This window comes from Paroedura picta, chromosome 3, assembly GCF_049243985.1.
Source record: "Paroedura picta isolate Pp20150507F chromosome 3, Ppicta_v3.0, whole genome shotgun sequence".
NCBI classification, from domain to species: Eukaryota; Metazoa; Chordata; class Lepidosauria; order Squamata; family Gekkonidae; genus Paroedura; species Paroedura picta.
In genome coordinates, this window is record NC_135371.1 from 100,134,248 (window position 1) to 100,159,711 (window position 25,464).

The 25,464-nt window shown below is 45.1% G+C and overlaps 1 protein-coding gene across 2 annotated transcripts in view; it reads left to right on the forward strand.

Moving 5' to 3' along the window:
• Window positions 1-25,464, forward strand: part of LOC143832485 (uncharacterized) — a 172,868-nt gene that overhangs the window by 41,658 nt on the left and 105,746 nt on the right. The window contains exons 13-16 of one of the 2 annotated variants that reach the window (XM_077326985.1): window positions 1,232-1,344; window positions 9,657-9,769; window positions 13,024-13,230; window positions 25,017-25,160. In XM_077326985.1, coding sequence (XP_077183100.1) covers window positions 1,232-1,344; window positions 9,657-9,769; window positions 13,024-13,230; window positions 25,017-25,160 — 577 coding nt within the window. The remainder of the gene's footprint in view (window positions 1-1,231; window positions 1,345-9,656; window positions 9,770-13,023; window positions 13,231-25,016; window positions 25,161-25,464) is intronic. The other variant, XM_077326986.1, reaches the window with a different exon arrangement.

Sequence of the window (25,464 nt, forward strand, 5' to 3'; positions counted from 1 at the left end):
CAACACTCAAAACAATGGCATATCCTGTAATCAACAAGGATATATGTTTCTTTTTATCTCACTATGCATGCTAACCTTGTTCAACTCGTATATCCACATCCCTCACAATCTCCTCTTTTTAATTTATTTTATTGGGGACAATGTGACTGTAATGTGATGTTAGTAATATGTAATGTAATTTTGAATTTAGCTCTCTAATCTCAGGACAAGATAGTTGCCCGCACAGCTTGTCACTTGCAGGAATGTTTTTGTGAAGTATAACTGAATTCAAGGGGATGGATTGGCTGTTTTAGCAAAGAATTATCATATGGCATAATATGGCTGAATTTGGATGTTGTGACACAGTTTACTAATTTAACATAATCAGCTTTTGCTTTATATTTCCATTGTTATGATGGCAGTTCATTAGTCTGAGGAAGAGTGCGTGCGCTCAAAAGCTCACGCCTTGAATAAATCTTCGTTGGTCTTAAAGGTGCTACTGGACTCTGATTTTGTTCTGCTAGTTTATGCTAAGAGTTTAAACAAACAATGAGCTCCACAGAGAGGCTAAAAAATTATGCCGTCCAATTGGATAACACTTTATGGGAAGTTACAGGCTTGATCTCAGAGTCGTGATTTGCCTCTTCTTCCCCTCTGTGAAGTCTCAACGTTGTTCACACCTTTTTTTCCATGTGCTAAGGTGCCAGGTCCCATCGCTGGCACCTCCTACAGAAAAAGACTCCAGTTTATCAGAAACTCAGGATGTTCTACACAATAGTTTTGAAGCTGTGCAATAAACAATCCCAAATTATGGATTATTGCACATCTATTTGATAGATAACTCTTATACCAATTTTTGAAGCAATTACTTATTTAATCTATTTAGTCCTGGACATGGCACACATTTTCTCTAGTCTCTATCATATACTCCATATATCAGTACAATTGGATATCTATTGGTAGCATACTACTAAAGACTTAATAAATATCGTGATCGCCAAAGATAATTTAAGAAGCAACTCCAAATACTGTCTGGTAGTATTTATTATAGCAGAAGCTGTGGGCCAATGCAATGGAAGGAGAGAGGCATGCTATCTCAGTAGTATCCCATTTCTGCAGGTAAACACAACTTAGGTCTGGTAAATCTTAATATTTAGAGAACATTTGAATCTTGTGATTGTTCCTATGCTGTTAACACTGCCTGATACAAATAAATTAGAAATGTCATTAAGATGTTGCTTCCTTTTTCCAGACTTGGCTTGGTACTATGCTGGAAACAGATAGCTGGACTGGCTTGCTATATGAAGGGACTACTTGGAAATGGAGTGGTAGCCAGGGAAATGTTAATATATCACAATTCAGCTGGTAAACTTTCAGCTTTATCTAGTTATAAATGAATGTAATGAATCGAAACAAACTTATACCTGTTAACCAATGATCTAGGTAAAACTGGTATTTATCTGCAGTGCTATGATTTTTCTTAATCAGTTGAATCTGTTACCCAAATTGCTGGGGAATCATGAATATAGCAAGAGGCAGGGGATCTTTTACTACCAATTTTTATGGGGTCCTTTCCCTGGAAGAAACCCTTCTTAAATGAAGATGACAATTAAGCTTACACTCAAGGGATTTATTTGGGGAAAATATTGGGGTACATTGAAAAACACACAGAGAAGCAAAAGCATACATACACTAAGTTCTACAGGGGGACTAGTTCAAGATACTGCACCTTTCTTGGATCCAAGCAGCCAAGACACAGGGTTGGCGACATCAGGGGTGGACAGGATGCCGGGTGTGTAGGTAACAGCAGTGCGCGTGCACACACACACACACACAGGGTATGCGCAAGGCTTGATATAATGTTTGAAATTCCCGAGCCAGCCCCAGAGACTGCACACTAGGAGGTACGTGATTGATGATTGGTCTCTGATATTATGAGTACCTGATAGGTGAGTTTGAACTGTGAGGTCACTAGAGTGGGAGGTGCGGAGTAATCTCATCAAGTAGAACAGTACCTTGGCTAGGTGTAATGTGTTGCTAATGGCCCTGTCTTGTTTTATCAGGAAGGACTGGGGGAAGACATTTGGGGATAAGAGATGCTGCTAGACAGAAATTACACTGGACAAGAGAAACAAAAGAAGTTGCAGTTAGTACCTGGAAGGGATATTCCTTTTTGTAGATAGTCTAATGGTATTTGGCTGGGGAGAGGGGTGTGATTTGGATAACATGCACATTTAGCTCAGTCAGTTGGGCAAGGAGGAAATGGTCTAGTCTAGGTCAAACCAGATGGAAATCTGGCCTGGCTTTTCTAGGCAAGGGAAGAAATCTAGTGAAGCCCAAACAAGATGGAGACCTGGCCTGGCTTCCTAGGTTTCTTAAGGGGCTCTGCTGACTCCATAGTCAGTCTCTGCCAGGCTGGTTTCTGTGTGTACCAACCTGCTCAGAGTCCAGTCATGGGTTTCTGTGCATGAAGGTGTCTCTGTGAGGCACCCTTCTATTATGGGCTACCTTTAGGGTAACATATATGGCTATATTGATGCTACATCCTAGCTTTTAAAGTATATTTATGACAGGTATAAAATTAATGTTAACAGTTTTGGCTAGAGAACCACTAAATATATTTATGATTCTTTGTGAATATTACTACTTTGTACTAAAAGAGGGCAAATCTGAAAGCATACTTAACATAGCCAGACAAAGAAATGCTCACGCCAAGAGAAAGTGGGCAGAAAAACCTAAACAGTTGGAAAATGGTTAAGAAGGAAATCCTGGTTTTGTTAGATCTACTGAGTGGGAGAGAAGACATCCAATGTGAAATTGCAGATAAAAATGTTCTTGAATCAGAAATTAACAATCAAGCTTAAGATCATCATAGCAGTGGAAATTCATTTACATAAAACAAGCAACAGTAGCAAGTGGGGAAAATAAAGAATAAGAAGAAAACACAGAAGAGTTTAAGGGACACAAATACTGAACAGAAGAAGCAGATGCACCATTAATATTAATAGATGGGCAATAAAACATAAAGATTGAAACTGACAACAAATGAACACAGGAATCAGTACCCAAAAGCGAAGCTGACTTTTCTGCTCAGAAGGATTCCAGAGTTGACTGCTTCATGTTAGGAAAGAAATCGGTCTTCATTCCCCAGTGGTCCTCAGTAGGGCAGTCCTGGCTCTTGGGATTCAGCTCCTCCTCTTTGTGAACAGGGTCACAAATCCTGTGACTTGACTAGGGGGACATGCTTTCACAACTGCTCCAGTCTTCGGCCCTGCCACTTGAAGAGCAGGACAGATCTGCAGTGCTTGTAACACAGCAACTCTATAAAAAAGAAAGAAAAGAAAAAACAGATTAGACTGCAGCCATGGAGGTAACCTCTCTGGTGGACAGTCTCTGGAGGTGTAGACAGTTGATCTCTTCCAGCCACTGGGTTGATCCAACCTTTAGGCTTGGCATTCCCCCCCCCCCCACCACCACCACCTTTCCACTCTCATTTGGAGAGCAAGAGTGGCCATTGTTACTGGAGTGCCTGTGCCGTCCAAGTGACCTGAGCCTCCTGCTGTTTTCTGCAGTGGGGAAGCGTGGTGTCTGTTGCCTGCTCAACCCTTGGAGCCCAGCTTTGTGTCATGAGTTGGGGAGGCGTAGCTTTCATTTTTTGGTGGGAAATGCTTTCTCCTTTTGGTGGCAAGGAGTCATGGCTGTGAGAGCAAGCCTTACAGAGGGCTTTTCTCTCAACTGTATGGCTGCCAGCATCCTTCTCCCTCCCTCTCCTGCCCAAGCTTTGCCTGGGACCTCCCTGGTATCTCAGACTCAAGTCCCTGATCTCTCGAGGGCTAATGCCCAAGTCAATTTGTTGGCGTGGATTAAATAGGAAATGCAGAAGGAGATTAAGGAGGCAGTGGCAAAAGCTGTGGCCACATAAAAGGGGCTTTGTAAGAGGACCCATAAGCCTCATTCCAGACATGCTTCCTCCTCCCTTGAAGGCTGATTGGAGACAGAAAAGGGCTCCTTTTGCCTCCTGAGTGTGAAAAGGACTAAGTTTGACCCTATTGTTGGCAGGGAGGGTAGTTCTTATTTTATTTATTTATTACTTATTTTTGGATTTGTATACCGCCTCTCTCAAAGAGACTTGTGGCGGTTTACAAGAAAGTAATAAAACAATGCAGCCCCTAAAATTCCCTTAACACATTGAAACATTAAAAGATGGCAGTACATTAGAGTTCCACTCCTCCCCCATTCCCAAGATTACAGTCAAGGAGCTCTGTCATTAGGAGCGAGGATCCTGATCTTACTGACACAAGAGGATCCCCAGATGGTAACACCAGGACCTCAACCCAGCCTCAACCATACGCCTGGCAGAAGAGCTCTATCTTGCAGGGCCTGTGGAAAGCTGACAACTCTGGCAGGGCCCTCAGCTTTTCCAGGAGGTCATTCCAGCAGGGTCGAAAATGCGAATGTCCTGGAGGACCTGGTCATAAGGAAGAGGGAGAACCTTCTGTAGAAGAGGAGCCTCACATCACCATGATGCAACCTAGGCTTTTCCCACAAAAAGTGTTCTATAAACATTTGCCCAAAGTTATCAGGATCTTGGAGATGCAAAAAAAAAACAAAAAACAGCAAAGGAGGCTGAAGCTCTGGATCCCAGCTTACCAGCAGCTTCAATCAGAGCTTTTTCCAAAGACAGTTCATACGTTCTAGGGATGCCTTAGAATCATAGAATCATAGAGTTGGAAGGGGCCATACAGGCCATCTAGTCCAACCCCTTGCTCAACGCAGGATCAGCCCTAACCATCCTAAAGCATCCAAGAAAAGTGTGTATCCAGCCTTTGCTTGAAGACTGCCAGTGAGGGGGAGCTCACCACCTCCTTAGGCAGCCTATTCCATTGCTGAACTACTCTGACTGTGAAATTTTTTTCCCTGATATCTAGCCTATATCGTTGTACTTGAAGTTTAAACCCATTACTGTGTGTCCTCTCCTCTGCAGCCAGCAGAAACAGCATCCTGCCCTCCTCCAAGTGACAACCTTTCAAATACTTAAAGAGGGCTATCATGTCCCTTCTCAACCTCCTTTTCTCCAGGCCTTCAGTAAAGCTGTGCAGGCTGAATGGGAATGTCAGACAGACCTAAGTCCAATCACCCAATTATCTCCGGATTCTATTCTTTGCTTCCAGAGGCTGGTCAGCATTTTAGATTTGTTGGTTACTAGCATCTGCTTCAACTCCGTCCTCTATCCTCCCCACAGAGAATAACTGTTTTCCCAAGGATCGTGACTGAGCAGGAACTTCACAAGAATTTTGAGGCAGCCTCTACTGCTCTCAAAGCCTCTTCAGCCAGCTCCATTTTTGCCATAGCAATTAATATTTGGGCTTCTGCTCTTTCAGGTACAGAGAGTGAAATTCCTAAGGAACTGATGGACAGATTTTAAAAGATCATCCTAACAGCTGCTTTTTCAGCAGATGCATCACTGAGCCATGCATACCTGAGCCATGGCTTCCTGTGTGGTGGAAATTGGGAGTGCTCCGAAATTGGGAGGTAAGATCCTTCTGCCCAGACAAGTGTAGTGGGCATCCCATTTAAGAGAGGTCTGCTTTCTGGAGGAGGCATGGACAGATGCTTGATTGAGAATCAAGATAAAAAAAGTTTTACCTTCAAAGAAAAAAGGTCAAATCTAGGAGGCGTTTTCATTACTTTCAGGATGCAAGGCAGTTAGCTGGTTCGTATGGTCCTCCAAAACTTCAAATCAAGGCTGGAAGGGAAGGTGGCAATCCTGTAAGTCTGGAAACTCCGCCTCCTCATCACAAAAGAATGCATCTCAGGACCCCAAGAATGCGGCCAGCTTCAGCATGACTACTTAGAGAGCCTTTTGGAAAGCAGCACTGGGAGTTGTTTGCTCAGGTTCTCCAGTCACTGGTCCCTCAGTATCATGAATCACTGGGTGGTAGAGACCATTACCAGGGGTTACTATCTGGAACTTGCAGTTCTTCTGTTGGATCACTTCCTTCAAGTCCCAGAGTACTTTTGTCCTCAGAAGCAGTCTGTCTTTCTTCATGCCACCCAACACCTGCTGGAGATTGGGACAACAGAGCTTGTGTGAGGATTGCCCCCCATAGGCAGAAACAAAACTTGTGTTTATAGCAGTGGTCCGCAACCTTCTTGAGGCTGCAGACCGCCGGCGGCGGGGAGGGCGATCGCCCGGCCGCACTTGTCGCATGCACAGCCCTGCTTCCCTCTCCCCCCAACCACAAAAAGAAGCTTGCTGGGCCGCAAGCTAATTAGAGATCAGGTTCTTTATTAGGTAGCACTTAAGTGGAACAAATGCATGCTTTGCTTGAACTGAGAAGATGCTCTCAGTTCAGGTACTATATTGCTTTTGGAATGTCAACTCTCACTCCTCCCACAAAGTAATGCCTTGCCTTGAGATGGTCGGCATTACAACAGTGGGGGCTGGTCACTTTGACAAAGGTGGTGGGGATGGCCCAGGTGCCAGGGTGGCTCAAGGGGACATGAATTCCAAAGGTATGGAATTTAGGGGGCCCAGCAAAGGGTCTAGGTAACTAAATAGTGGATGTGATCTATGTGTGAGATTGAATGCCTACCAATTTACTTTAAACAAAAGGGATTAGAACAATACAATGAACATAGTCACAGGATATCCATTGTATAGTTGAGGAATCAAATCAAAGTAAAATCACATTAAACATGGCAAACAGCACAAGGTTTTGACAGCCTGTCCTGATAGGGCAACAGAACAGAAGTGCTTATTTGGTCTTATTCCTGGTTCCAAAGAGGAATGGCGGTATTAGGGTCATTCTGAACCTGAAGTAGCTCAACAGGATAATTGTAAAGAAGAAATTCAAGATGGAAACCCTCTGGTCTATTGTGTCTTCTATCCAGAAGCAGGATTTTCTTGCATCAATAGATCTGTCAGAGGTCTATTTGCATGCGCCCATACTTTATTTATTTGTTTGTTTGTTTGTTCATTTGTTCGTTCGTTTGTTTTTCTGTACCACCCATTCCTTTGCAGCTCTGGGTGGTTTACACTCTACATTATATAACTTACATGGAACATTATACAGACTGTAACATCAAAGTATCTTTCAATAAAGCATCAAAAGATTACAAAACCACATCCTTATCCATTGTTTCTCTTACCTCAACAAGAGATTGCTCTAGGGGGATGGTGCTGCTGAACCCTCCACTTCATTGCTTAGAATTAGAATGTGGTTTTAAGGCACTTACTAGGTCACCATTCAAACCTTCTATTGAAGAACTTATGTTCAAAATACTGTAACATGTAGGATTTCATCCACTTATTCTATGGATGACCATTGTGTCTTCCACAATGACAAATGGTAGAGAACAGGGCCTACCCATTATTCAAATCATGTTTTCACAAATTAGAAGAGACTGTCCTCCCCCCACTCTTTCTGCCCTAATCCAAAACATCTGCAAAAAACAGCTTGCTTTACCTAGATGCCCTGAATTTTTATATCGAAAGAACTAAGGCCCTGAATTTTTATCTTGAAAGAACTAAGGCCATGAGGAAATCTGACACTCCATTTCTTTTAGAAAGTCTTTTTATGAGTTCCAGGGTTTCAGTGTCAACCAGGAAAGATGTGGCTGGGGCTATATTGCTCTGGCTTGAAAAACATTGGGTTGGAAACCCCAGGGGCGTTACAGCTCATTTCCTTTGTGGGGACAGCTACCTTCATGGTTTGCAGAACATTTCCTTGGATGTGACCTACATGGAAGTTAGTGCATATTTTCACCTAGCATTATCATATAGACAAGGAGGTCTCTGCTGATGTCTCTTTCAGGAAAGTCCTCCAACAAACTCTGATGTCAAGTGGCTCACTGTGATGTATATTGCTTTTGTACATCCCATTTATTACAACTGCCCATTCTGGACTACCATGTTGGAAAGTTTGTTCATCTGTTGTAAAATTCCTTCCTTGGTACTCCCAGGGTGGGGCAGTCAGTCCCTCCACACTGTCAGTTTCAGAAGGAGAAACATGGAACATGGCCTCTTCTTGTTTCTCCCATTCTTTTGCTGTTTCATTTTAATTTCTGAATATTGAAGATAGCATATATTATAGTTCTGGGAGTTACATGGATTCTGTACTGGTCTGGGAGACTGAGGAGAAGCCTGTCCCATTAGGAGTTGGCAAAAAATAATGACCCTTCATGCCTCCAAGAAGGAGATTCTTACTATTGGTAACAACTGCCTTTTCATAGGATAACTGAGAAAGGAACTTCATGGTAGGTGAACAAATTTTGAATTTGAAACCATTCTAAGATTTGTTTGCTTTTGTAGCGGAACAAGCCGGCTTCTGCCTTGCAGGCCCAGTTCTGTCCTTGCCCACCCCCTGATCCGGCTGGTTGCCAACTCCAACTGGGTAACTGCCACCACCACCTGGCTAAAGTACAGGGTCACAGCTGGGGGAGCCAGGACCCCTAGCTGCCCTTGCACACCTGAGGCCTCGCCCCAGCTCCTGAGCACTGTGAGGAAAGAGATACTGTAAGGGTCCACCCCTCTGGGTTTTTCCCTTTGCACTTCCATTTGCATTTCTGAGGCAGAGGAGCTCTACATGGATTAGAGCAGTGGTCCCCAACCTTTCTGAGGCTGGGGACCGGCAGGGGATCGGGCCACGCCCGTGCAGGCCATGCCCGCGCATCGGGCCACACCCGCGCATCAGGCCACGCCCGCACGGGCCGCACATGCGCGATGCGCGGCCCGGCCCTGATTCCCTCTCCCTGCCCTCCCGCAGTAAGAAGCTTCCCGGGCCGCAAGCTTGCGGCCTGGGAAGTTTTTTACTGCGGGGGGGGCGGGGAGAGGGAGCCGCGGCCCGGTGCCATGGCCTTGGCGGCCCGGCACCGGGCCGTGGCCCGCAGGTTGGGGACCACTGGATTAGAGAACCATGGCCCACTTCCAATTTATAAAAGATTTATTAAGAAAAGAGGTTTAAAAAGCAAATCTTTAGCACAGCACAGAGTTAAGCAAAAGAGACCAAAAGAAACTGGATGAAAGTCAGTCCTTCTGTCCCTCTGCTAAACATATCCTATCTGGTGTTAAATACAGGGCAGGCACCTTTGCTTAGAGAGATTTCAAAGTCGCATTGCTTTGCTTACATGTCCAAGATGGCTGCTCACCTCCTCTTCCAAGGGCAGGCTCCTTCCCTGATGATCAGCAGGCAAAGGCTACCAGCCCCAAGCCCCCAAAACCCTTCCTTCCTGTGCTTAGGATCAGATATACTTTCCTGACTCCTCCCACAGGAATCCTGGGAAGAAGAAGCTCTCCGCACCCTCCAGGTACCTCCTTCCTGGCCAGGTCAATTAACATGTGAAAGGGAAAGAGAACAGGGGCTTAGCAGCCCCATCCCCCCCTCTCTTCCCCAGCCCAAAGGAAAAAACCTTTTGAAATAGCAAGGTGGCATTTCATCACAGCTTTATAGAGAAAATCTGTACTATTCTCGATATGTGTTGTGTCCCCTTCTCTCTCTGATATTAAAATTTGCTCCTGAATTCTCATTCATCAAGAGGAGTAACCCCATATAATTCCAGTTTGCTGCTAACTGAATAGAAACGCAACACACTTTTGCTTTCTTAAGCAGTAAGTGTAAATAGAGTGGCTAACTGCAGTGTTGATTAATTAAGTTTATTTTTTTATTTTTAAACAGGTTGAAGGATATTCCTATTTTATCAACTGGATGTGTTCAGATGATGAGAAGAGGAAGACTTCAGTCATTATCATGCACTGAAAATCGTTCTTATATTTGTGAAAAACCAATAGGTACTAATCTGAGAATTTGATTCTTAATCTTCTTATGCCTGTCATAAGACTGTTTATCCTCTTGTACATTTCAGTATACCTCTATTTGTCTCAGCATTGTTTTAGTTTCTTCTGGCTATGTGGCCATGTTGCAGCAGCAGACCTTCAATTGATAATAGTCTTGCAGGAATAATGCAAAACTCTATACCTCAGATTTAGACACTTTTTTCTCATTTGCTGTAGATAGGAACATTATTATTGCTCACATTGTATAAAGTTCATCAAACAAGTTAGGTGCGAATGACCCACAAGACTTTATTTTTCTCTGTGGAAACACTATAAGGGGAATGGCTGCAATAATAGCAAACACAATTAAATGGAAGAAACACATAAGGGCAGTTAACATGGGCAGTCTCAGTCCTATGATACACAACTGGTATTATTACCTGGAAATAAGTAAAATTAGAAGTGACAGAACTCTGATAGAACCCCCTCCATGTCAAAACTAGTGGGAGAGTTGAGATGATTTTATTGACTGTTATGTTGAACAAATTTAGAGTTATGTTGAACAAATTTAGACTGTTATGCTGAACAAATTAAGACCACAGTTTTATTCAGTGTATGGGCTGTTGTGTGCAGGCACACTTCCTCAGATACAACATCATAGAATGAAAGTAATCAGTTCAAACTTATGGGTAGAGTGCAAGAGTAAATTAACATACAGCATAATGAAAATGGTTAACAGATTCTAGAGAAAATAACAAAAAACAGCAATTTGGATTTGTTTGTATTCACTTGAGATTGAATTGCATGGGAAATATTCCACACACAATAAACATTAAGAGAATAATGGGCAAATTGATAATCAATTGCTGACAGTAGTTAGCTGAGACCTTGCCCTTTCCCCCCTGCCTGTCAAGCATGGAAGCATCTTGAGGCATCATCTTTGAAGTAGAGCATTTGACTGTCTCAGTTCATAGAGAAAAGCAAACTACATTGCATTATACTAGTCATAGTTAAATGGACTCCGGGGATTGGTAGAGGACTGGAAGGCCTGGAGGATCATTGTCTATGGGGTCGCAATGGGTCGGACACAACTTCGCACCTAGCAGCAACAACAGTCATAGTTACGTTACAATCTACTTTTTCAAATCAATTATTCCAAATAAGAGATGAATTAAAATACAGAGGACATTAGGCCTTTCTGAGGGCTTGTTAAGAATGCAGGTTAGCATATATAGTGAATTAAGAAAACAACCCTGTTGAGTCTTGGGGATTTGTTTGTTTTGAATGTTGTAATAACTTGCATTTCAACAGTTTTCCTTTTCATTCTGTTCTTGAAGTTCCTTTGTAATAGAACAGCTACTTTGATGCCATCTACTGAATATCTTGGAAGGTTGAAGTGTTCTCCCACAGGTCTATCCATCTTGTGGTTCCTGATGTCAGATTTGTGTCCACTTATCCTTTAGCGTAGAGTTTGCCCTGTTTGTCCTATGTAGAGAAGAGCATTGTTTGCATTTGATGGCATATACAATGTTAGAAGATGAGCATATGAATAAGACTTTGATGGTGTAATTGATGTTGCTGGGTCCAGTGATTGTGTTGTCTGGATGTGTGTACAGCAAAGTTGACATCTGGGTTTGTTGCAAGCTTTGGTACTAGTATCCATGTTCAAATTAGATGCATTATTGTGGGAGAGGAGTTGTTAGAGATTAGGCAGCTTTCTGTGTGCAAGAAAGGGCTTGCCCCCCAGAACTTGTAACAGAACTGTCATTTCTAGCAGAGGTTGTAAGTAGGCTTGTGCACCAGGGACCTGATTCTGCTTCAGCGCCCATTAAAGTCAATGGAGCCATTGACTTTAATGGGAATTCCGGTGTTCCTAACATTCCTGGGGCTTGGGGGGTGGGAGCTCCAGTTACAGCCTCCAAACTTTCAGGGTAGCTCTGGGAGGCTCTTCCCTGATACCCCTCCAAATTTCTCAGCAATTGGACCACGGGGTCCACGTCCAGGGGTTCCAAAATAGGGCACCCCACCCACTCCATTCTATTCAATGGGACAGACTCTCTTTGAATAGAATGGAGATGGGGGCACCCTCTTTAGGAACCCCTGGACATGGACCCCGTGGTCCAATAATTGTGATATTTGGAGGGGGGTCAGGGAAGAGCCTCCCAGAGCTACCTGGAAGGTTTGGAGGCTATAACTGGGACCCCTACCCCCCAGGTCCCGGGAAAGGCGAAATGCCGGACATCCCATTAAAGTCAATGGCACCATTGAATTTAATGGGACCTGAAGTCGAATTGGTCTGGATCGGGCCCCTGGTGCCCAAGCCTAGTTGTAAGTAGCTGATGATGTATTGAACAGTTTTGAGTTGAGAGCTGTATGTGACCATCAATGGTGTCCTGTTATTGTCTCTTTTGGGCTTGTCTTGAACAGGTTTTCTCTGGGTATCATTCTGGCTTTGTTAATTTGTTTCTTGTTTTCTTCAGGTGGGCACTTAAGTTCCAAAAAGTTCCATAGGCACACAGGATCAGAGAAAGGGGGGAGGAACAGGCTGGAAATTCATATGGTAAAACCACAATTATTTGGCAAAACCAACTGGTTCTGTCACCGGCATATATTTCTGCCATGATTATCTCTTTTGTGATTTAGTGTGTCTATCTGACTTGTATGCCCTGATGTAACCAAGATGCTTTCATTTGACACCTCAAGGCTGATTTCCTGCTGTTGTATTTTATGCATACCAAACTCCCTAAACATTCCTCACCTCCTCTTCCTTATTGCCCTCTATTTCCCTCCCTGTTCAGTTCTCTAATTACCCACGTCTTATCATCCCTTGATGCCTGGGCTGTTATCTCCATATTATGACTTCTTTTGAACTGTGCCTGGTTCGAGTTCCGAGGGGAGGGGTAGCCTCCATAAGCCCCAATATTTCCTGCCCTATGCTTTGTGAGCCAGTTCTGACTATGCCTTCAAAGTAGAGGGAGCGCCTGGGCCCGGCAGAAGCCTCCACCACCCGCCGCTGTCCTTCTTAGGCTTCTGCCAGGCCCCGAATGACAAAATCATTTTCTTGATCCAATGAACCAATGTTGAGTGCCAGAAGCAATTCTAAGCAAGTGCTTGAATATCATGTCTCGCTACTTCAAAAGGTGTTATGCTGCAGACAGTGTAAGTGGAGTGATTAAACTGATTCCTAGTTTTGCCTTCTTTTTCTGTTGTCATATAATTCATGCTATGTATGCTTCTGATACTGTTCTTAAATGCTATTTTTTAAACAGATGTTGATGTTTTCATTGATTATCCTGGGAAAATAATTCTGGATATTAGTCCCCTGGCTATGTATAAAGATCTTGATGAAGCAAGATTTCTTTGCATATTAAATACAGAGTGCACTGGAATAAGTTCCTTGAAAAATGAACATTTCCTTGTCTCAGGAATTGAAATGGTGGGAGGTTCGACTACTGATATATTTCGCTTGAAAACAAGTAAGGATCTTTTACATACTTTTTGTACCATGGAAATTGCTTCTGATTTCAAGCAAATGTAAAACTGAAATCAGTGCAATGGGAATTTTATATGACTAATAATTTATGGCTTATTGATTTACATTGATTTACTTATAACTAACTTCCTGAGAAATTCCAGAGAAAATTCCAGAGATAAGAGATAAGGATGCCTTCTTAAATGAACACTGCAAACAAACAGAAGAAAACAATAGAATGGGGAGGACCAGAGATCTTTTTAAAAAAATTGGAGATATGAAGAGAACGTTTCATGCAAAGATGGGTATGATAAAGGACCAAAATGGTAGGGACCTCACAGAAGCAGAAGAGATTTTTAAAAGGTGGCAAAATTATACAGAACTATACAAGAGCGAGCTTAACATCCCTGATAACCACAATGGGGTGGTTGCTCACCTGGAGCCAGACATCCTGGAATGTGAAGTCAAATGGGCCTCAGGACGTCTGAGCAACAATAAAGCTAGCGGAGGTGACAGCATTCCAGTTGAAGTATTCAAAATCTTAAAAGACGATGCCGTAAAAGTGCTACACTCAATATGCCAGCAAATTTGGAAAACTCAAGAATGGCCACAGGATTGGAAAAGGTCAGTTTACATTCCAATCCCAAAAAAGGGCAATACCAAAGAATGTTCAAATTACCGCACCATTGCACTCATTTCTCATGCTAGCAAAGTTATGCTCAAAATCCTACAAGGTAGGCTCCAGCAATATGTGGACCAAGAAGTTCCAGAAGTACAGGCAGGATTTCAAAGAGGCAGAGGAAATAGAGATCAAATTGCCAACATACGCTGCATCATGGAGAAAGCTAGGGAGTTCCAGAAGAACATCTACTTCTGCTTCATTGACTATGCTAAAGCCTTTGTTTGTGTGGAGCACAACAAATTATGGCAACTTCTTAAAGAGATGGGAATAACAGAGCATCTTATTTGTCTCTTGAGAAACTTATATGCAGGTCAAGAAGCAACAGTGAGAACTGAACATGGAATCACTTATTGGTTCAAAAGTGAGAAAGGAGTTCGGCAAGGCTGTATACAGTCGCCTTGCCTATTTAACTTGTATGCAGAGCACATCATGAGAAAGGTGGTGTTAGATGAGTCACAAATTGGGATCAAGAGTGCAGGCAGAAATATTAACAACCTCAGATATGCAGATGATACCACTCTAATGGCAGAAAGCGAAGAGGAACTAAAGAGCCTTTTAATGCGGGTGAAGGAGGAGAGTGCAAAAGTTGGCTTGAAACTCAACATCAAGAAAATAAAGATCATGGCATCTGGCCCTCTCAATTCCTGGCAAATAGATGGGGAAGAAATGGAGATAGTGATAGGTTTTATTTTCCTGGGCTCCAAGATGACTGCAGATGGGGACTGCAGCTAAGAAATTAAAAGAAGCTTGCTCCTGGGGAGGTAAGCTATGGCAAATCTAGACAGCATCCTAAAAAGCAGAGACACCACCCTGCCAATAAAAGTACGTTTAGTACGTTTAGGCTATGGTATTCCCAGTGGCAATGTATGGCTGCGAAAGTTGGACCATAAGGAAGGCCGAGTGTCAAAGAATTGAGGCTTTTGAACTCTAGTGTTGGAGAAGACTCTTGCGAGTCCCTTGGACTGCAAAGCGAACAAACCGGTCAGTCCTAGAGGAGATCAGCCCTGACTGCTCCTTAGAAGACCAGATCTTGAAGATGAAACTCAAATACTTTGGCCACCTCATGAGAAGAAAGGACTCCCTGGAGAAGAGCCTAGTGCTGGGATCGATCGAGGGCAAAAGAAGAAGGGGATGACAGAGAATGAGGTGGCTGGATGGAGTCACTGAAGCAGTAGGTGCAAACTTAAATAGACTCCGGGGAATGTTAGAGGACAGGAAGGCCTGGAGGATCATTGTCCATGGGGTCGCGATGGGTCGGACACGACTTCGCACCTAACAATAACAACTTCCTGAGCTGTGCTTAATACTATTTAAAACTGTGGCTAGTTAAAGGCTGTATTTGGTTCCTTCCCTTCTTTATTTCCATTTAATGAGTTACAAATACATTTGAATGAATAAATTGTTTTATCTTATTATAGAGCCACAGCCTAAATATGAATTGATTCTAGTTAAAGTTTATCAGTTTTAGACTGTGTATTAAACATCTTGGTTTCCAGATAACATCTAATATCACTTAGTTTACAAGGTACAGGAATAACAGTAATACAGCTTTTTAGAAACATAAGAAGATACCTAGTGGATCAGACCTCCAATACATTACCATTTCATACAATGACCAGTCAGTTGTCCTGGAGGACAAACAAACAGGGCACAGAGGTCTCCCTTAATGTTGCAGCACTGGTATTCAGAAGTCACAGCCCGTGAAAACTGTCCCCTACCACACTCATATCTCTTTCCCTCACTTTTGGTCCATTCACACTCTATTAGCATATATTTAAAATTATGATATTGTTATTGTTATACTAAAGTTCAGTGGTGATAAGTAATTACATGCCATATTTTTGCCTGCTCACATAATTTAGAGAGAGATCCTTCTGGACGTCTTTACAATTTGCCTTTGTGTTTACCATCTTGAAGTTGCTGTGCTTGTATATTGGATTTTCTGCTGTGAAATAAGTTTTTGAGTGTCTACCTGTAGGTTTGCTGGTCTGAATATTTTTCATCTGGCTTTTCCCCATGGCTCAAGGTGGCTTATAACACATCTGTAAACCGCTCTGCGGTTATTAAATAAAAGAGTAAGGGCAAGTTGGGAGGAGTTAGGGTGGGCTCTGTCCGGGATAAAAACTCGGAGGGGCGAATCAGGAGCCGCGAACTGGCTCCTGATTCGCCCCTCCGAGTGTCAGTCCTGGACCATTGCCTCCTTCGCCGCCATTGACTACACATCAATGCGGGGAAAGGAGCAGGGACGCCCTCCCAACTTGCCTGAATTACTTGCCTCCCACGACGCCTTCCGCCTCCCCGCTACCCGCCACCAACCTTCACCAGCATCCCGCCGATGCCACGAACACAGCAGCCGTCACCCGCCAGTAACCACCGCCCGCCAGTTCCCCCATCCCGACTACCCCCCACACTTCTCCCCCTTCCCCACCACCGCGGTACGAGCCACACTCCCCTACATCCAGCCCTCCTCCTTCCTGAGTCGCCCCAACACCCCGCGCTACATGCACCCACACTCCGCCGCCCTTCCCACCCCAAAACCCTACCACCCTACACCACCCTTCATCCCACCACCTACCCGCACAGTCACTGAAGACCTGACTCACCCCCTGGATCACCGGCCCCTTCTTCCCCGACGTCCTCCGGCCTGCGCCAACGCTGCCGGCTGGCCATGCGACCCGCGTGCCTGCCCAACCGACAACCAACTGACCCATGCATGCGTGGAGGCCCGCACATGCATATCTGCCTCCCCCCACCCTCCCCCCGCCCACAGGACCACAACACCACCACACATGCGCTGGATCCGCAGCATGCGTGGTTCCCCTCCAACGCCCAACGGCCGCCAGCATCCCGCTGCCCGCCGCCACCTGCCCCGGCCGCCCTCAGCACCACAGAGGCCCGGATGCTTAACACCCACCGATGGCCCGGCTTCGCCGCCTACCGCAGACGCTCTCCACCCGCTAGACCACACTACAGGTAGGCCGCCTTAAAACCACATAAGGCTGCCCCACAATAAGCCTTCCGCGCTATGGGGGGGAAGGCTTCTGTGCCCCCATGCACGCTGCCCCAAGGAATGCAGAATCCTTTGGGACTCGGGGGCGGGGGGGCATCTAGCGCCCATTTTATTTAAATATAAAATGGGCTTTAGATGTAGTCTCATAATAAGACCACAATTTCCCTTCTACTGAATAAAATACTTGATGCCGCATTAAAAGCTATGATAAAAGCCTTACAGTATTTCATAAAAGTTTCTGGTACCCTTCATATCTTGTATGGGAGCCTGTTCTTATCTGGAGGACTACTTATCTCCTTATGCCCCCTGTAGGTCTCTTTGATCTGCGGATATGAATTTGCTGTGGTCCCTGTTGTATTACATTTTATTTTTTAATTGTAACCCACCACAAGCCAGAGTGGCTTCTGGGAGTGGTGGGAATAAATCGAAATATTGATCTTGTGTCATTTTCTTTTAAAGCCATGTATCCTGTTCATTGCTATATCCACTGACAGTGAATTCCACAATTATTCAGTCGGGGCTTCCACGTGGGGATGGGATTTTTCGGTTTCCCCACTTCTGGTGCAGCTGCAGATTTAGTGTAAGAACAATGGGACTTCCATGTGTCAGGTTTCTCTGCCCCAGTCCCTTAAAACTACTCTGAGCAATCATTACTTTTACAATTTTTTAAAATAAAAATGACATTAGAATATTGTTATATCAGTGTACTGATGTGACTATAAGTGTAACAGGTTCTTGGAATTCCTAGTTTTCGTTTTTTAAAACTATTAGCACCTTTTACTTTGTTGTTGTTAGGTGCAAAGTCGTGTCCGACCCATTGTGACCCCATGGACAATGATCCTCCAGGCCTTCCTGTCCTCTAACATTCCCCCGGAGTCCATTTAATTTTGCACCTACTGCTTCAGTGACTCCATCCAGCCACCTCATTCTCTGTCGTTCCCTTCTTCTTTTGCCCTCAATCGCTCCCAGCATTAGGCTCTTCAGGGAGTCCTTCCTTCTCATGAGGTGGCCAAAGTATTTGAGTTTCATCTTCAGGATCTGGCCTTCTAGGGAGCAGTCAGGGCTGATCTCCTCTAGGACTGACTGGTTTATTTGCCTTGCAGTCCAAGGTACTCACAAGAGTCTGCTCCAGCACCAGAGTTCAAAAGCCTCAATTCTTTGACGCTTGGCCTTCCTTATGGTCCAACTTTCACAGCCATACATTGCAACTGGGAAGACCATAAAATGCACTTTTGTTGGCAGGGTGGTGTGTCTGCTTTTTAGGAAGCTGTCTAAATTTGCCATAGCTGTCCTCCCCAGGAGCAAGCATCTTTTAATTTCTTTGCTGCAGTCCCCATCTGAAGTGATCTTGGAGCCCAGGAAAATAAAATTTGTCAATACCTCCATTTCTTCCCCATCTATTTGCCAGGAATTGAGAGGGCCAGATGCCATGATCTTCGTTTTCTTGATGTTGAGCTTCAAGCCAACTTTTGCACTCTCCTCCTTCACCCGCATCAACAGGCTCTTCAGTTCCTCTTCACTTTCTGCCATTAGAGTGGTATCATCTGCCTATCTGAGGCTGTTGATATTTCTCCCTGCAATCTTGATCCCAATTTGTGACTTCTCTAATTCCGCCTTTCTCATGATGTGCTCCGCATACAAGTTAAATAGGTAAGGCGACAGTATATAGCCTTGCCGAACTCCTTTCTCAGTTTTGAACCAATCAGTGATTCCATGCCCTGTTCCCACTGTTGCTTCTTGACTTGCATATAGGTTTCTCAAGAGACAAATAAGATGCTCTGGTATTCCCATCTCTTTAAGGAATTGCCACAATTTGTTGTGCTCCATACAATCAAAGGCTTTAGCGTAGTCAATGAAGCAGAAGTAGATGTTCTTCTGGAACTCCCTAGCTTTCTCCATGATCCAGCGTTTTATTTTATAACACTGTACTTTCTCCCTCAGAGGCGGAAGACATCTTGGGTGTTTTCAGTCCTCAGTTCAGGGAGGCAGGCTCACTTTTTTCCTTTCCCCACCTTCTGAGTGGGCGTGCCTCTCTCTCTCTCCAGTTCTTTCCTGCCTCTTAACCAGGGAGAGCACGTTTTTCTTAGCTCTGCTAGCAGGCCTAAATTCTACTACTATTTTCTACCTATTCTAACTCTATTCTTGTCTTTTTCTGAAATTTCTTTTGCCCTCTCGCTTGCACTTCAGGGGTTGGTAATTTTAGCCTTTAAGGGGCTGTTGGAGACCGTGGTTTTTTACCATTCACTCCTGGGACCTCCCCTGACTATTTCTGCGTGCTGCGGAAGACCCAGAGAGAGAGAAATGGCTGTTCTCGGGAAGAAGAGTTTCTCTCTGAGGAGGACGTCGCGGCACATGTGCTGGAGGGCAATGTGCAGCTCCCTGGGCCGGCGGGCACATTGGAGAAGGGCCGGCGGGCACATCTGCGTCTGGTCGGAGCGGGGGAGGAAAAGCACGCTTCAAAATGCTCCAGGAAGACTGCCGTGGTGTCGGCAGAGCGCGTTCCCCCTAACGCGGCTAGTGATGGCGGCGGCCATTTTACAGCCAATAGCGAGGGAACCCAGCAACCTCCTGAAATGGATGCTTCGATGGCTGGGAAGGAATCTACCTCGCAAGGGACAGTAAGGCCCGCTGGGCATGATTTCTTGTCTTCTGAGTTGTTGGAGGCTATTAATAAATCCATTTCTAGCCAACTCCGCCCTATCTGGAAGGCCTTGGGTAATAATAGTAAGGGGAGGTCTGATTCATCTCCTTCCCCTCCCCACCGTTCCAGGGACTATGATTCGGACAGGTCCCATCCTAGAAGGTCCTGGCCCACCAAGGCAGCAAGGAAGCGCAGCTACCCTCATAGTGAAATGGTGTCTCAGCATTCTTCTGATTCTGATTCCAATGCTAATTCCAGACAGGATACTGCCTTTCTTACTGATGAGGAACTGGAGGTTGATATTGAATTACCAGAACCTTCAAAACGCTTTTTTAAAATGGAAGATTCTTCTTCTTTACTGGACAAGACACTAGCTGCGCTGGATTTAAAACCTAACCCTCTGGTGGACCCAGAGGAGAGCCCCAGTAGGCCTAAGAGACCTTTAGGGAATTCTGAGTTCTTTCCCCCAGAGGATTACTCCCTCAGAATTTTCCCCTTCCCTGACTACTTTGAGAGACAGATTTAAAAAGAGTGGGTTAAGCCCATTGCCAATAAACAGTTCCCACCCTATGCCAAGAAATTATATGCACTTCCTGACTATGCCGAAAGTTTTTTACAGGTGCCTGTCGTGGATGCGGCCGTAGTGGCTCTGCAAGCACCTGGATTACTATCAGAAGATGGAGAAGGAATGGTTAAGGATCCTATGGACAAAAAAGCTGATTTTGCCGTACGCAAGGCACATGAGGCGGCAGCAATGGCACTGAGGGCCTCTTTGGTTTCTTCTATTGTTATGCGAGCAACCATTGTGTGGGCAAGGAAGATGGTTCAGCTTTTAGGAGATAAGGATAAACGCCTCCTTGAGGGTGCCAATAGGATACTGCAGGGCATATCCTTTGCAGCTGATGACAACTTAGATGCTGCTATTTTTAATGCCCGTACTATAGCTTCAGCTTCTGCTGCCCGTAGGGTGCTTTGGCTTAGAGCCTGGCAGGCAGATGTTCGGTCAAAGGCTATAGTTACAGCCTATCAGTTTGACGGGGAGAAGCTGTTTGGAGAGTCACTGGATAAGGTGTTAACTGACTCAAAGGAGAAAAGAAGGGGAATGCCTAGGTTTATTAGGAAAAACGATCGCAGGCCTTACTCTAACTATTCCTTTTGTGGCAGTGGATCCTTTCCGAGGAACCGACAGGATAGGAGACAGGCCTGGTCCCAGTCCAGACAGCAACCCCAGAGAGGGCTTCGGACAGAGGTTGTACAAGAATCAGCGATTTGAGAAGTCTGAGAGAGAGCCCAAGTAGTCTAAGGACTGACTATGCGGGTGTTCCGGTGGGGGGCAGATTACTACTCTTCGCACACACCTGGTCACAGTATGTCCAAGACAAGTGGGCGATGGAAGTAGTTTTGAAAGGCTACTCAATAGAGTTCCGGCATCCTCCACCAGAATTGTTTCTAAAGTCCCCACTAAGCACCCGTCCAGACAAAAGAGCGTGGACTTTAAAGGTCATTGCTCACTTGCTGAAGATAAGAGCCATAGAGGAAGTCCCGCGGTCAGACCATCGAAAGCGTCTCTATTCAATTTTCTTCACAGTGCCCAAAAGAAACTACTATTGGAGGGCGATACTAGATCCGAAACGCCTCAATCGAGCTGTAAATGTAAGAAAATTCAGAATGGAGACTCTTCTTTCAATCAAGGAAGCTATTCAACAGGGGGAGTATCTCACTTCATTAGATCTCCAAGAGGCTTATCTTCACGTGCCTATAAATCCCTCACACAAGCAATTTCTCAGATTTTGCATAGGGGGGTCACCATTACCAATTTCGGGCCATACCATTCGGCCTAGCATCGGCTCCCCGAGCTTTCTCCAAGGTATTAGTGAACCCCATAGTATTCCTGAGAATGCTCAAGGTACATATCCATCCATACCTGGACGACCTGCTAATAAGGTCGCCATCGCGGGAAGCCGCCATATTGAACACCACCTTGGCGGTGGAGACTCTGCAGAAGTTCAGCTTCCTTGTCAACTTTCAGAAGAGCTCCCTGGCCCCATCACAGAAGATGGAACATCTGGGGGTCATTATAGACACGCAGCAGGGGGCACTGTTTACTACAGAGAAGAGGATTCAAAAGATAAAGGACCTAGCCATTTAGGTCATCAACAACGTTTCCTCCCCTCTAATGTCCCTGGCGAGTCTGATGGGACTGTTCATTTCTTGCCTGGATACAGTCCAGTGGGCCAGACTTCATGCGAGAGATGTTCTTAAGACCGCATCACATGAGCATTGTCTACAAGAGACAGGTCATGCTACAGGTTCCAGTGAAGGTGAAAGACAGCCTCTTTTGGTGGACCTGCGAGGAGAATCTCTCCAAGGGAAAGCAATTTATTTTGCCACAGGAGACAGATTTTTACAGACGCGAGCTTACGAGGTTGGGGAGCCACTTCGGGGAGCCACCTGGTGCAAGGTGTATGGTCCTCAGGCGAGGCCCTATTGCCGATCAATGTGTTAGAGATGAGAGCAGTTTATCTGGCGTTGTCGAAGCTGAAAGGAACTCTGTTGAACAAGCCAGTACTGGTGAGAACGGACAACATAGCCACGAGGGCGTACATAAATCACCAAGGGGGCTCTCGTTCGATCAAGATGCACACGGAAGCTTTGAGGGTTCTTCGTTTTGTAGAGCGACATCTCTTGTCCTTGAGGGCGGAACATGTCAGAGGAGTGGAGAACTGTCAAGCGGACTGGCTGAGCAGGTCCACTCTTTCAGAAGCGGAATGGTCTCTAAAGAAATCGATTTTTCGCAGCATCATGCAAAAGTTTGGGGTCCCGATAGTGGATCTTTTCGCATCGCATCTGAATCACCAAGTTCCTCGTTTCTTCTCTCACTACCTGCATCCGCAAGCGGAGGCGACAGATGCTCTAACATCTACTTGGCCAGAGGGCCTTCTGTTCGCCTTTCCACCAGTACCGGTCATCTCGCGTCTTCTAAGAAGGATAAGGGCACACAGTGCGGACGTGATCCTGGTGGCACCGTTCTGGCCGAGAAGACCGCGGTTTTCCACCATTCTACAGTTGGCAGTCACAGACCCCTTTCATCTTCCTCTAGTACCAGATCTGCTAGAACAGGGCCCTGTCTGGCATCCAGATCCCGGCTGGTTCCACTTAGCCGCCTGGAGGCTGAGAGGGAACGTTTCGTGAATAAGGGATACACCTTCAAAGTAACCAACACTATGCTGGCTGCAAGAAAGACTTCTACTTAACCGTATTTACGAGTATACCTGGAGGGTCTTCAAGGGTTGGTGCAGAAGAAAAAAGGTTTCATTGTACTCACCTTCGGTAGGGAACATTCTGGCCTTTTTGCAGGATGGCATTGATCAAGGTTTGAAAGCGGCCACATTGAGGAGGCAAGTGGCAGCGATTGCTACGGTCATCCCCAAGGTGGATGGAAGAAGGTTGTCGCGGCACCCCCATATAACCCAGTTTCTGAAAGGAGCTACCCTATTGGGACCTCCAGTAAGACACAGATTTCTGACATGGAAGCTTAATCTGGTACTCAATGCTCTGACAAAGAAGCCTTTTGAACCGATTGCTGATATAAGTCTAAAGTTCCTTCAGATGAAGGTTCTGTTCCTGGTGGCAGTCACCTCAGCCAGAAGGATCGGAGAGCTGGGAGCTCTATCTTCCAATCCGAAGCTGTGCACCTTTCATAAGGAGAAAGTTACTCTCAGACTGGATCCAGCTTTTATTCCCAAAATCAATTCTACCTTTCACAGGCTCCAGGAGATTCAATTGCCTACATTCTTTCCAGACCCGAAGTATCGGTTGGAGAAGCTTTATCATACCTTAGATGTGAGAAGGGCTTTGAAAGCCTTCTTGATCAGAACGGCAGAATTCAGAAAGACAGAACTGATCTTCATTTCCATCACTGCCCCAAACAAGAGTAATAGGATGTCCAAGTCTTCGATCAGTAAGTGCCTGAAGGATTGCATCGTGGAGGCTTATAGAGCTGCAGGTGTCCAGGTTCCAGAGGGCATTGTGGCGCATTCGGTGCACAGTGCTGCGACTACGGTTGCTTCTTTGAACCATATTCCGGTGGAAGAAATTTGTAAAGCCGCCACTTGGTCGTCACTGTCTACTTTTACAAGGCAATACAAGATCGACAGATTTAGTTCAGCTGACGCAGTGTTTGGTACAGCTGTGCTGCAGGAGGTTATATCTTTGTGAGCAACTTCCCACCCTGAGGGACACTGCTCGGGGAGGTCCCAAGATGTCTTCCGCCTCTAGGGGAGAAAGACCAGTGGCCTTACCTGTGAGGGGTCCTTCTCCCCAGAGGTAAAGGAAGACATCTTCATCCCCCCCCCCTAGAAGTTGCAAGTGATATGTGGTTCTCTTGTGTTGGCCTGTTAGCATGTTTTTGCTGTTCTGTTCCTTTCTCTGATATGCCTTCCGTGTTTTAGGATTTATGTTTGGTTGGGTGAAGTCCTGATAGCAATGGAAGTCTCGAACTGGAGAGAGAGAGGCACGCCCACTCAGAAGGTAGGGAAAGGAAAAAAGTGAGCCTGCCTCCCTGAACTGAGGATTGAAAAAACCCAAGATGTCTTCCTTTACCTCTGGGGAGAAGGACCCCTCACAGGTAAGTCCACTGGTCTTTTTACTTTATAACCTTTTACTTTATAACATTGTAAAGAAAAAGGCTAGAAACTTATTATATTAAAAAGTTAATTGAATTCCGAAAACCTGCTGTATCTGTTGTTACAATGGTATATTGATATTACAGCATTCCAGCACCTATGTTTTTATAAAAGCATGTTTGGTGATAAGGGGAAGAAATTGCTGCCATGGGGACAACCTCAAGAAAAATAGCTGCCATGTTGGTTGGAAAGTCTACATTTTCCCAACTACAGAGCAGCCATGTTAGTTTTACTATGATCTTTCCCAAAAGCTTACAGCAAAGCAGGCTTCAGAAAAATCAGAGAATAACCAGGTAAACCCTTAGATGTGCTCTATCAGAAAGCAGGAAAAGCTGTGATATTTCAAATGAGGTTGCACGATGCAGCTATGCATCATGCAGCTATACAAGGGGGTTACAATATTGCTAATTTTATTTTCAGTCACTTTCCTTAAACCCTAGCATGAGTAGAGATTGGTTAGAAATTTCAAGTGCACCCAATACTTGAGAAAGAGTTCCAGATGTGGTAAAGTGAAAACTGAGGAACACTCTCACTGTTTCTGTCATATGCCAGTTTGTACTGGAAAATACCAGTTGCATACCAGAGAGGGTTGGGCGTGCTCCAATAACAAGATCTAGAGATCTTGATAAATCACCACAGTTGGTCTGTACATGAATGGTTTCATGTGTACCTACACAGAAGATCACTTGATGAATAACAGTTAACAGGCAAGTGCAACCATGTGTTGTCCAAGCCTATTTGGATGCTAATATTGTTCTTTTATGGACTCTAGGCTGCAAGCCAGGACGTTATGGATATGCATGTGCAGAAGAGTGTCCACAATGTAGAGAAAGTGTTCATTGCAATATGTTGACCGGCTTCTGTGATGAAAAATCCTCCTGCTTAATGTCATACAGTGTAAACCTTTGTGCGATAAGTAAGTTTTAGAAAATAACGAAAGTGTAATTTATATAAAGTATTGCTGTTTTTGTCCTCTGGCCGACAATAATCTAAAGCAGTGGTCCCCAACCTTTTCATCACCGGGGACCAGTCAACGCTTGACAATTTTACTGAGGCTTGGGGGGGGGTAGTCTTTTGCCAAGGGACATCGCCGCCGCCTGAGGCCCTGCTCCGCTTGCTTTCCTGCTGGCGCTCCTGATTTCCCGCCGCCCACTAGGGGGCGCTGCTAGCTGCAGCTGCGCAGTACCACGCCGAGGGGGAGCCCCAGCCATGGCGGCTGC